The sequence below is a fragment of the Lycium barbarum genome, chromosome 1 (assembly GCF_019175385.1).
Source record: "Lycium barbarum isolate Lr01 chromosome 1, ASM1917538v2, whole genome shotgun sequence".
Taxonomy (NCBI): Eukaryota; Viridiplantae; Streptophyta; class Magnoliopsida; order Solanales; family Solanaceae; genus Lycium; species Lycium barbarum.
In genome coordinates, this window is record NC_083337.1 from 2,700,649 (window position 1) to 2,713,731 (window position 13,083).

The 13,083-nt window shown below is 36.7% G+C and overlaps 2 protein-coding genes across 2 annotated transcripts; one reads left to right on the forward strand and one right to left on the reverse strand.

Annotated features, from left to right (window-relative positions):
• The first annotated feature begins 5,787 nt into the window (after positions 1 to 5,787).
• On the forward strand, positions 5,788 to 8,732 carry LOC132627107 (sodium/calcium exchanger NCL2-like). Its single transcript, XM_060342226.1, has 8 exons — positions 5,788 to 5,835; positions 5,937 to 6,110; positions 6,334 to 6,479; positions 6,725 to 6,968; positions 7,509 to 7,793; positions 8,241 to 8,354; positions 8,467 to 8,569; positions 8,641 to 8,732. The coding sequence occupies exons 1-8, from the start codon at positions 5,788 to 5,790 to the stop codon at positions 8,730 to 8,732; spliced, it is 1,206 nt and encodes a 401-aa protein (XP_060198209.1).
• A 435-nt stretch (positions 8,733 to 9,167) lies between these two features.
• On the reverse strand, positions 9,168 to 12,084 carry LOC132627112 (uncharacterized). Its single transcript, XM_060342239.1, has 5 exons — positions 11,683 to 12,084; positions 10,848 to 10,970; positions 9,988 to 10,157; positions 9,712 to 9,910; positions 9,168 to 9,335 (listed from the first exon to the last, which is right to left on the reverse strand). Exons 1-5 carry the CDS (start codon positions 12,082 to 12,084, stop codon positions 9,168 to 9,170), a joined length of 1,062 nt encoding a protein of 353 aa, XP_060198222.1.
• Positions 12,085 to 13,083: the final 999 nt, after the last annotated feature.

The window sequence follows — 13,083 nt, forward strand, 5'->3', positions numbered from 1 at the left end:
TAAGAGGGAAAGTGAGATAAAATGAGAGGATTATAGTAAAAAATGATGAAATGTATGAGGTATTTATAGGTGAAAAATGGGTTAAACTGTAATTTTTTAAACTTAAAGGTCAAAAATAGTTTTAAGGGGTTGAGGGGTCCTTTTTTGGGCCAACGGTTGAATTGCCAATCTTTCCGTTGGCAACGGTCACTAGTGGCCACTTTGTTAATTCTGTGGGGCCCACCTGCCCATCATTAATTGAAAAAAAAAAATAAAGGAAGACCTAACTAGTTTTCAAACGTTGGAAAAGGTCACTGCCCACTTTATTAATTCTGTGGGGCTCAGCTGACCAGTGACCACTAATTTTTTTTTTTTTTTAAAAGGAGAGCTAATTAGTTTTCATTTAGTAGCAATTAAATATTAACGGATCCGACTCCTCTCCATTTTCATTGACTCCATTTTTTCTCCAAGTTCTTACTTGAATAAGAGACACATTACATGAGTTAAAATTAATGGTTAAGTTTTAATTAACTAAATTAAGATTCTAACTATGGTTTGAATAATTAATAAATATTTCATATATTTGCTTCCAAAATTTTAAGAATCCCACAATTATAGCTACAACTATTTTATTGGGATACAATGTTTTTAAAATACTTATTATTAGTAATAAATGTAGTACTTATATTTTTATTTTTTATTTGAAGTGGGCCGGGTCGGGCCGGGCCGGTGCCCCGGCGGGCCATCACCCGGACTACTGGTGGGCCGGGCTGGTGGACTGTCCACCTTGTCCGGCCCAGCCCCCTAATAAAACCACCTAGCCCAGCCCCTTACACCTCTTAGTGGGCTTGGGTCGGGCTGGGTCCGAGCTGACCCGACCCACTTGACACCCCTAACATATATCTTCATTGATAGACTATTTACTCATATTTAGCTGAAGTAGTGCTTGATCTCATTGACCTACAGTCTACAGATGATAGACTGACATCATAATGAATATGGAGTATAGTAAGTAACCTTCATCGTTAACCAGAAGTCTCATATTTGAACTCTGGGTAGATATGGAATCGTCATTGTTAGATAGCACTTTATAGCACGAATCAAATTTAATCGCGGACCAATAATATAGATACGGACATATGGTGAAAAACAAAGAACATACGTAAGCCAGTAGACAATCATTCGCACAACATATCTCTCTATGTTTATACCTTCCCCTTGCATGTCCAAAACCATACACGCCCTTGAATTCTCACAATAATGCATGTAATTGTATGATCAAATTCGTCTATAAATACTAAGATGAAGTAGTCATTTGAATGAAGAAATTGTAGTGTTAAACTCCTAGGAAAACATAAAAAGGAAAGAAAGATATAACATTATAAGAAAAAACAGATGAATACTTCTTGGCTTGCTTGTTGTAGTAAGGGTAATAATTATAATAAGCTTAAAAAAGGTTTCAACGACGAGGAAAAAACAAAGCTCCGGCAACGATTCTCTGTCCCAAACAAGCACGAGAAAGCCTGGTGGATGGAGGGCTATGCCTTATGTTCTAGGTCATTTTTCTTTCCCTTTCAAAAGCTCCTGTCTTTCTATTTTTATATAACACTGGTATTCGGGTCAACTTGCATATATTTTGACCATTTCATCTAATATTTACAAATATCTTTCGTCATCACAAACATCGGTAGTGGCGATCTAATACCAACACAACTTCAACGTAACTTTGAAATATTTCTTGCAGGGAATGATACATTTGAGAGGCTAGCATCAGTAGGGCTAACGGCAAACTTCATCCAGTTTTTGACAACAGTGTTTCATGTGGAACAAGTCTCTGCTACCAATGTTCTTAATATATTCTTTGGATTTGCATATTTCTCCCTTGTTCTTGGGTGCCTTCATTTCCAATGCATATATTGGTCGATTTTGGACTATTTCTTTTGCCTCCGTTTTCCAAATAATGGTACGTGCCCTTTCAATCTCTAATAACTCTGCTACCAATACGGTACTCTACTCTCTGTATTAGTAACATTTTGTGACGAACCGATGTTGAATGACAGCACTTGCTTCAGTATGCTCTGCCATAAGACAACACATATATATAGATAGTCTATATTTCCTCTGTCCTAATTTATGCGACACATTTTTCTTTTTAGTTTATTCTAAAGAATGCCAATTTACACATATAAAACAATTTATGCCATTCTCATTTTACTCTGAATGAAAAATTGTAGTACCATATTACCATTAGTGAATTTTAACATGTGATATTTTCTGTAGTTAGTTTATAAGTAACCTGATTGGGTACATAGTTTTCTCATCATCAGCCATAAACTATATGCTTTCATGTCAAATTGTAGCCAGTTCCACTCAAATTCTCCAAAGTTGCTTTACTCAAAACTTTTGTTCAAAACTTTTGTTTTTCTTAGTGGTCTCAAAAACTCGTTTTGTTGCTTTATTTGACTGGGAATTGTTGCGTCCAAATGCACACGCAAGTGTACGTGGTCGTACAAGTAATATAGTGACTATATAAAATTGGATGTTGAACCCACAGAGACTTATGACCAATACTTTCACGAAAATAAACTATTGCTACTACCTATGCAAGTAAAGAATAAAAGTTTTGGTTGTTTTGTAAACTAATGCTGTAATAAAAATAACCAACAATGTAACCAAAATTTATGCTAAGAACATATTTGAATACTGCTTTTATCAAGATTTTAGAAGTATTCCAGGGTCGTGGTCTGTTCACCAATCCTATTGAGTCATTCAAGTATTCCACCTTAGCAACTTTGTTCACAATTGTCAATTAACCGGATTATTAATCTCGTAGTGTTCTCCCGAACCACTACTCGCCGATTCAAGATAACTCGCCTCCTATATTCCTATGGTATTGACCTATCAAGAATGCAATAAGAGCACGACATGAAATTGATTGCGGTAACTAAGTATATTCCTATCCTAGTCACAAATCCTGATCCAACTATAGCGATATTCAGATCACAATCTCGTTACTTTTTCTCCATATTGACAATGTATTTCCCAAGCACGGGTGTCGATTAGTAAATAGAACTCAACTGTTGCGCAGACAATCAAGCAATTAAGCACAAAAGTAAAGAGGCAATTGCATACGAAAAAGCTACTAAGATTGAAATACTTGTCAAACATCAATATTCATGGCTACGCCACAACCCCAGAATTACGGTGTTTAGTTACACATGATTCGAGAATGGAAACAATAATTCATGATTAACATAGGGTTTCAATGTAAAGAAAAATAATAGAAGAGGAATAAAACCTAGAAAGAGTTTCACAAGTCTCAAAATTCGTCCAAGCCGCCTTTCTAATGTTAAAACGACTATTTATATGCTAGGGTAAATATAGGATAAGTTGGCCCAATCCAGATCCAAGTAGGACAACTGACGCCGCTTGTGCGCTGGCTATGCGTCGCATGACCAGCGTATGATCTCCTCTGTGTGTTGCTTGTGCGGCGCATGGCCAATGCATGACCTGTCTGAGATTCAGAGATGGGGTTTTTGTGCGCTGGCTGTGCGACGCATAGCCAGCACATGAGACCCTTCAGTGGTCGGATTCTGCCTTCAAGTGCTGGAACTTCCTTCCCATGTTCAACCAACATGCACAACCTCAGATTCAATCAAAAACTGCTCGAAATACCCTCCATTGGTCCCTGTTGTACCTATTCATACAAGCATACCAACATAAGATCTTATACAACAATTTGCATTAAAAACTGCGATTAAAGTGCTAAGAAGTGAAGTGCAAATGACACTAAATCTAGATATTTGTGCCAAATATCAACACCCCCCACTTAAACTTTGCTCGCCCTCGAGCAACCACTTATCCAACATTCCCTAGTACTTCTTACAGCCATGCCACTCAAATAGGTCTACATCAGGATTCGGTGGATATGAAAGTTTCGAAAACACATTAAAACATACACATTGAGCCAATTCTCTCAAAAGTCACGCCAACTGCTTCAAAACAAACATTTTCTTACGCTTCCAAATATTAGCAACCAAATCTCTCAAGAAACGACACATTCAAAAACATGCATATGACTCCAGACACCACTCAAAACACAAAGAGTCTGCTACTTGACCGAGTGGGAGTACTTTACCCATCTCCTATCAATTATGTGTCCTCACCCAAAAAGGCGTTGTACATATTTCACACAAAGTTAACAACATATGTCAATGGACATAAGTTGCACACAAGATCACTGACTCTCACAAAGAATATCCACTGCTCAAACATAACAAACCATAGGCTTGCCCGTAGTGTAACCGTTCCACAAATTAGAGTGAGATGAATTTAGGATCACTTAGGACTTGTAGGGTTGTAACGTAGGCTAAGGGACGGGTAGGATATATTTTTGGAAATACTAACCTCCCTAAGCACTTTTAATACCTCACAACATAGTTTATTTAGCACCCTCCTTCATCAACCGTGAATTTCAACCACAAGCTATCCATTCTATCCCGTCAACAATCATTTATTTTCTCAACTTTAAGCGCCATCCTATTTTCGACTAGCTAGTGGGAAACCATATTAAGAAAGAAAATTCCTAACTGGACAGTTTCTATTTTCTGTTTTTCAGTTCTGTTTTTTTTTTCCAGTTTGCACTCATACTTCCCACTACTAGCTTTCAAAACACTCAAGCGCACCAACAACCTTCCTTTCAACTTCATTCAACGAACCCTTCCTTAGTTTTGTATCCCAACTCCATTTCCACAATTCGCTATTAAAAGTGCCTAAGGAGTAAACAAGGATAAAAAAATTGGTCAATAAAAACCACGGGGGTAGGCTAATTGGCTGTTGTCAAAAGAAAAGCTAAAGGCTCAACGGGTTTGAATAGGGATATGTATACACAAAGGGTAGGCAAGCGACGTTTCGAAATTTGGCTAACAAAGAAATGCCTAGATCACTTCCTATACTTCTCACTTAATTTCGCTTCACGAACACATCGGACAAGTTCTAGTCATCACTATCAAGCATGGATCATACAAGAGTTTCCTCACATCACACACAACACATAATCAATATAAAACAGATTCATACAACCCTCCAATCAAGCAACTATCACAAATTATGCCAAGTGGGTCATACATGAGTCAATGCAATTCACTACAAAAGTGTTTCGAGAGAGGTTGCTTCTTTTCATGCATGCTTTTTAAACATCATCAAGAACAACTCATGGCTTTCACATTCCACCTAACCTGAGCACCTAGCATTCAAGTGGTCTAACAGGCTTGACTCCTACGACACCTTTTTACAAAAACTAAAAAAATCTAACTCGGTTCAAAAGTCCCCCCTTAGGAAAGAACCGAGGCCATAAGAAAATCTAAAGGGGTGGATGGTGTGTGCCACTAATGAGGGACTCAAGAAGCTACAGAGAAAATCTAAAACGACTCAATTTTTGTTTTTACTCTAAGGCTAACACAAACTACCAAAAAGAAACCTATGGCACTTGATCACCATCGTTAGCCTCAAAATGTTGTTACAAGGGATGTATCTCCCACCCCACACTTAAATCATGCTTTGCCCAAGAAGCTTATAGAATGAAAAATTTAAAAACCAAAGGAAAGAAATACTCCCTGTGGCCCCCTAGGACCTAGTCGTCATCCTCCTCAGACTCAGCCTCGCCATTAGACGGCTCGACATCTTCTTCCTCCTCATTGTCAGCATCTTGTGCTTGAGATTCTTCTTCACTATCTTCCTCCATCTCGGCTGCTATGAGGTCAGCGGTGCACAAGTTTCACGAGATGGATAGATGAAACAAAGGATGCAATGGGTAAAAGATATCATTCCATAAGATCCTTGAAAGATATATATGAGGTACTCTGACTTAGCTCTAATAAGTCCAGTAAGATATACTTTCCTAATTAGAAGGGTAGCCTTGGAGCAGCAGTAAAGTTGTCTCTGTCAATGAACTATAGGCTATGTTGCTCGGACTCTTAAAAAATTTCGATGGTTGCATGTCAGATCTTCCAAAAGTAGTGCATTTTCGGAAGATCCGACATGGGTGCAACATCATTTTTGGAGAATCCAAGCAACATAGCCTACAGGTCAAGGGTTTAAGCTGGGAATCAGCTACTGATGTTTGTGTTAGGGTAGGTTATTTACATCACACCTATTTGGGGTGCTGCCGTTTCTGGATGATTCGTGCATCAGACTATCCTTTTTAAAGTCAGTAAGATATACAGAGCAAAAAGAAAAGTGATTAGCGAGGAATAATCCCACAGAAAACAGTTATTTTGTTCTTAAATCAGAGTTATTAATCTCAGTTTGGATTCTGCACCTTATTGGGACAAAATTCTTGGCTTCTCATTACAGATTCTGCAACCTTGGCTCAAAAATAAAAGGGAAGAACATGAAATGATTAAACGTATTCTATTAGATATTTTTCAACATGTCGAAAGCACTGCAGTAGGAACTCTGTACACAGAAGATGGGAAACCAAATATTCCTGCTATTAGAAAGTGAGTAACTTCTATTAGCCTATAACTGATCAGCTATGTTGCTTGAACTCTTAAAAAATGTTGATCGGTGCGTGTTGGATCCTCTAAAAATAGTGCATCTTTTGAGGATTCGACACGGGTGCAACAATATTTTTGAAAGTTTGAGCAACATTGATGATCGATTGGCTGAAAAAATCATCTTTGGTCTAGATGACATATTAAGAATGTAAAACTTGTCCTGAACAATATTAATCTCTGCATTACAGGTTATTCGAAAGCATTGATCACAATAAAGATAATGCCATTTCGCGTGCTGAATTGGAACAACTGATAACCAATAGCCAATTTGGAGCCGTACCTTCAGATGATGATGAAAAGGTAGACAGAATCATCAAACAATTTGATGTGAGTCGAGATGAGATGATCAGCATGGAGGAATTTGTTACCGGATTCTCCCAATGTCTAAATCCTTCTCATCTATCACCAGAGTCCAAAGAGGATATCTTCCAAGTAAGAAAAAAAAGATGCATGCACGTTGCTTCTGAGTCTATAATCCATGAATGTGTCCTATAATGAATGAATAACCAGTATAAGAACATATACAGTCAAACCTCTTTATAACGACGTTGTTTGTTAGGATATTTTTTGGCTGCTCTAGCAAAATGCCGTTATAAAGAACATATAGTATAAGATAACATTAAAAGATTGATTCCAAAAAACTTGACCGTTATAGTGAAATGTTGTTATAGAGAATGACTGTTGTAGAGAGAGAGAGAGAGAGAGAGAGAGAGAGAGAGGTTTGACTGTATAATGAAATGATTTTGGATATGCAGAAGAACATGTTCAGTCAAACCTCTCAATATCATTGTCATCTATCCGGATAATTTTTGGCTGCTATAGTAAAATGTTGTTATAGAGAACATGTAATAATATAACATAAAATGAAAAATCGATTCCCAAAAATGTTAGCCGTTATAATGAAATGTTGTTATAAAGGATGACTGTTATAGAGAGGTCTGACCGTATAATGAGATGATTTGTGATACCTAGAAGAACTGGGAAACGGCAGAAAAGCTGCTGCACAAGGAGACTGATAGATCTGCAATTGCATGGATGAAGGCCATATTGCTTCTGGTTATTGGAATAGTAATATTAGGACTACTAGCTGAACCTCTCATCAAGAGCGTAGGGAGTTTCTCCAGAGCTATAAACGTACCTTCATTTTTCATCTCGTTTATCTTAGTCCCTTTGGCTACAAATGCAAGAATAGCAATCTCAGCCATCAACGAAGCAAGTCGAAAGAAACAAAGAACTAATTCCTTGACATTATCAGAGGTTCGTTCTTCTGTCTCTCCCCTTGTTTTCATAGTCCATTCGGTCAAGATTCTAAAATCTGATTATTCTAAAAAATGTTGTTAGGAAGTGCTTTTCAGAAAAGTTATTTTAGAAAGTAGCAGTTTGTGTTTGACTAATCAATTTGAAAAACACTTTTAGCAATATTAGAGCAACAATTTGTGTTTGGTCAAGGTTCACAATTTGTGTTTGGTCGAGGTTCGAAAAGTGCTTCTATGAAAAAACTACTTTTTTCAGCTACTGCACAGAAGCACTTATATTTTTTTCCTAAAAGCTTGGCCAAATATCTCAACCCTGAAAAAATAAGCACTTTTTTCTTTTTAAAAAAAGAAACACTTTTGACTTTCCAGTAGCTTGATCAAACATGCTATTAGTATGAGTACTTACTTACTGATGAAAAGATATGACAAATGCAATTAAATTAAACAGATATATGGTGGGGTATTCATCAAAAATATGCTCGGACTTTCCGTCCTGCTTTCATTAATATATTTCCGGGGATTGGCTTGGAACTTCTCAGTTGAAGTGCTTAGTGTGCTACTGGTTTGCGGAATAATGGGATGCATTGCCAGTTTGAGCACATCATTCCCCGTTTGGGTATCAGCCATTGCTTTCCTGCTCTATCCATTCTCTTTAGTATTGGTTTACGTTCTAGATTATGACTTCTTTGTTTAACAAAATAGCTCGAGCATATCGGTTCTATTGTAGTGTGATTTCTGGAATAAATGGAAGGACTGGTTCTCTTTCTAGGCTTTTGGGTAAGTATTTTTAAGACTATCATATTGCTTTATTAATAAGAGAATCAGTTCTTGTTCTGATTTTTGAGCAGTACTGGATTGGAACACTTTCTTCATTTCTTTTTTTCTGGGGAAATACCTCAATGTTGAAGATTTCTTGCTTCACCTACCTATTGAGCAATAAAACACCCTAATCTCCATAGGCATTTAGGTCACAAATTTGTAAACAACCGTATTACATGAAAGTAGCAAGTTCAAGCAAAACTCGATCTCCATATTTTGTTAAGAGTCTTGATTGTTACAAGTGATAATTACCTTGAAACACACACATTTCAGTTACCTTCTAGGTTGAGACATTTAAAATTCAACTAAAAGCAGAAGCATCAAACTTACATGCAGCAAACTTAAGCCTTAAGGGCTAAAGAAAACCTCTCTTCTATGATTTGGATATGACCATACTTTTCTTGCATATGCAAATTTCTACTAACAATCGCTATAAATGGTAGGACATTCGCTCGAAGGAATGTTCTCTACCTTGTAAAAGAATTAAAGTCCCGCGGACACACCTCTAACGAGCCTACTCTCCAGGACATCACAACCATATGGCATGGACTAACTTCTATAACTTCAATTCCAAATCTACTTTTCCTCCTACTTCAGTATGAAAGTCGCTTCCATGAGTTCGTTCTTGACCAATTTGCACCATTGAAGTTGGGAAGAATCTGAGGATCGGTTGTTGAAATGATATGCTTTGGCCTGAAGGTGGAGTATGCTGTGCAGCAGCAACCTGTAGATTAAGCACGTTCGGAAGATAGTGAAACCGAGATCAAAAAGCACAGTATAGGGACAAAAATATAAATGCTCAAGTCCTTTAGGAGCCGTTTGTCCATACAAAATATTTTCCGTTTCTTCAAAAGAAGTTCAAAACAATGTTTGGCTATATATTCAATTGCTTTCTGAATTTCTTTTGAAGACGTGTTCGTCAAATTTCTGAAAAATCTTTTCCACTCACAAAATTTCAACTTTTTGTCAAGTTAAATGCATGTCCAAAACACAATTTCAATTTCCAAATACCCTTTTTCAACTTAACTTCAAATGTTACTTCTTTTTTTTTTCTTCAAAAATATCACATTTTTTATGTCCAAACGCCTACTTAGTCTCACCTGAGCAGGTACATAGTCAAATAGCTCAAGTGTTTGTGGGGCAGAATTAGTTAAAGAACACAGATTTACTGCTTCCAAATGTGGAAAAGCTGATGCTGGAGGAGCCAAACTGAGAAAATCTCCATTGCGAGCTTTAGTTTCTCTTACTGAAGTCGATGGTTTGGACTCGGACAAAGCTCTTGACTGTGAAACAACTTCTCTGCAAAAATGTCAAAATGAATAATTATCAGGCTCTCGAGTATTAAAGTTAAGCAATTTCAAGGTAAGATATAGAACCTTTTAAATGCATCGCCATCTTCTATATAAATCGAGCAATCATTGCTGCTGGAAACAGATTCATGTGATCTAGATAGAGGGGAAACACAGCACTGAGGAAATTTTCCTCGAAATGAAGGGATGGGCGGGTCATCTGGAGAGAATGGATAACGCCTCTTCATGCCAGCCATCTATATTACATGATCAACAAACCAAAATGTAGCTATCAGAAAAATAAGCGTCAACTTTATGAGCAACACAACATATAAACCCAGCATTCTATCTTTGGTGAGTGAGTTCCGCTTCAACCCCGAAAAGGCGAATCTAGGACTTGAACATTATGTGTTCGAGTTCCAGATTCTACCACATCTCATTTGATTTATTGGGTTGGATTTCTTAACACATGTGCAGGCAAACCTCTCTATTACAACATTGTTCCTCTCTATTACAACATCGTTTGTCCCGATGTTTTTTGGCTGGCATAGCCAAAATGTTATTATAGAGAACATATAATATAACATAACATGAAAGATCGGTTCCAAAGGAAATATGGTTGTTATAGTGAAATGTTGTTATAGAGAGGTCTGTACAGTCTGAACAAGAGCTACTAAGTTTGGATGAACCCATAAGTTATGATCTACATCTGTCCCTACATCCCAATCGCGTAACGGTTGGGAGTTCGGATACATTAGCTCAATAATCAGCTGCACCCGTGTTGGATCCTCCAAAAATGCATTACTTTTGGAGGATCCGACATGCATCTGGTGACATTTCTGAAGAGTCCGAGCAACACAGGGTTTAATACACACTTAACCTATATTTCGGCATCTCGTCGTCTCATATTATATTTGGGGAATGATCAAGCAGACTAATAGAATTACCTTCACATCTTCAGGCCAAAGAGGTAAACAATTAGTACAGCCACAATAACTTTGGCTTGAAGGTGGCTCCATCTGAAAACTCTGTACGGATGATGATGATGAAATCCCTGATGAGACATTCACCTGCAATTTCCACAAAAGTAATTTGCCTTAGCTATTCAAACACAAGAAAACAAAACTATACACATGTTAACCATAATACTTATATAAATAGCTCCAAATGTTTAATGAAGCTGACTTTTTTTCTTGGTTTCCCACCCGGTGTTTGGTACCCCATTGGGGTCTGACTAACTCCGAATTCATGCAGGGAAGTCCTACATTGGTGTGTAAAACACACCCTAACAAAGGCGACTACATATAGAGGCGCATCCAGGATTTGAAGTTAATGGGTTCCTACTACGATTTCAAATTAATATATACTATAATACTTCCTCCGTCCCAATTATGTGTCACTTTTTTCTTTTTAGTCAATCCCAAAAAATGACATATTTCTATATTTAGTAACAATTTAACTTCAAACTTCTCATTTTACCTTAATGAAATGATTTACTGTCATAAAAATTCTTATGGCTTATATTAGGCAACAAGTTTCAACAGTCTTTCTTTTTTCCTTAAACTCTGTGCCCGGTCAAAGAGATTCACATAAAATGGGATAGAGGGGTAACTTGGATCACGGTCGAATACTTATAGATATTTAGGTAATTTGTAAACATATATAAATTGACGGGGCAAAAGTTACTAGGTTCACGTGAACCCGCAACTGTGGATCCACCCTCGGCGCGAAACTTCTAGTTAACGATGAAGGAGTACTTAACGCTCGATAAAGCTGACTTACCATTGATGATGAACTAGAAGTTTGCTGATACTGTCGAGATTTTTGCAGCAGAGGAAACCTTAGACTATGGGGTCCACTAGGCAAATTCACATTTTGTCCAAAAACTACACCATGATGATCAACTTTTTTATTCACACCTTCAAGATTATACTCATCCCTCAACAATTTAGGACAATTTTCAAGAAATGGGGCAGATTGATTTGGTCTAAAGACACAATTTTTTGAAGAAAAATCAGTTCTTGATGATGTTGGTATAAAATTTGGACATTGTACTGATTGAAAAATTGAATCTTTTTTATGTTGTTCCTCTAATCTAATCCTCTCAAGTTGAGCAACACCAAGTCCTCTTTGTGGAACTTTTTTTTTCTCATTCATCTTTTTTGATGCTCTAATATTAGCCATTTTAGGTTCTTGGCTATCAAATGTAGATCAAATTTATAGGTTCTTTAAGTAAAGCCAAAAGGGTAGCTATATATGGAAAGAAAATCCATCCAACAAAGACTATAATTCTACAAAGATACATAAAATCTGACTGTTTTTGGAAAATCTAAGGTTTAAGGGAAAAGTATTTACTTTCAAGATCGGCTATTTATAAGGGTAAAATGAACGCCTCATGAAATCTCAATGTGGTTTGTCTAGATATTTTTTGATTGCTATAGCGACATGTTATTATAAAGAACGTCTAATATAACGTAATACTGAAGATCGGTTCCAAAGAAAACTTGGCCATTATATTATTATTTCTATAATAACGTCTTTTGTCCAAATATTTTTTGGTTGCTATAGCAAAATGTTGTCATGGCGAACATATCTATATAGGATTAAAAATCGGTTCTAGAGAAAACATAGCTGTTATTGTGAAATGTTATTATAAAGATGATGACTATTATAGGAAGATCTGACAGTGTATGAATAGAAAATTCATCTACCACAAAAACTATTATGATTCTCTTAAGATACATAAAATCTGAGCGTTTTTAAAAAAACCCCGAATGGAAAATTTCAGAGGACTCGGAGAAAATCTATGTTTTATGAAAAATAAATAAATTTCAATCAATTAATTACATGAATTTTGTAGACGATGGAGTCAAGATTGGCTATTTACTAGGGAAAAATGAACACTCCCCATGAAATATACTCTCTCTGTTTCAATTTATATGAACCCATTTGACTGGGCACGATATTTAAGAAAGAGGGAAGACTTTTGAAACTTGTGGTTCAAAATAAGCCTTGAAAATTTGTGTGGCTTTAAATCATTCATAAAGTGAATTTGTTTCCAAATTAGGAAAGAGGTCATTCATTTTGACACGGACTAAAAAGGAAATAGGTTCAAACAAATTGAAACAGAGGGAGTATATGTAACAACGTCGGCTGTTATATTGAAATATTATTATAGAGAGT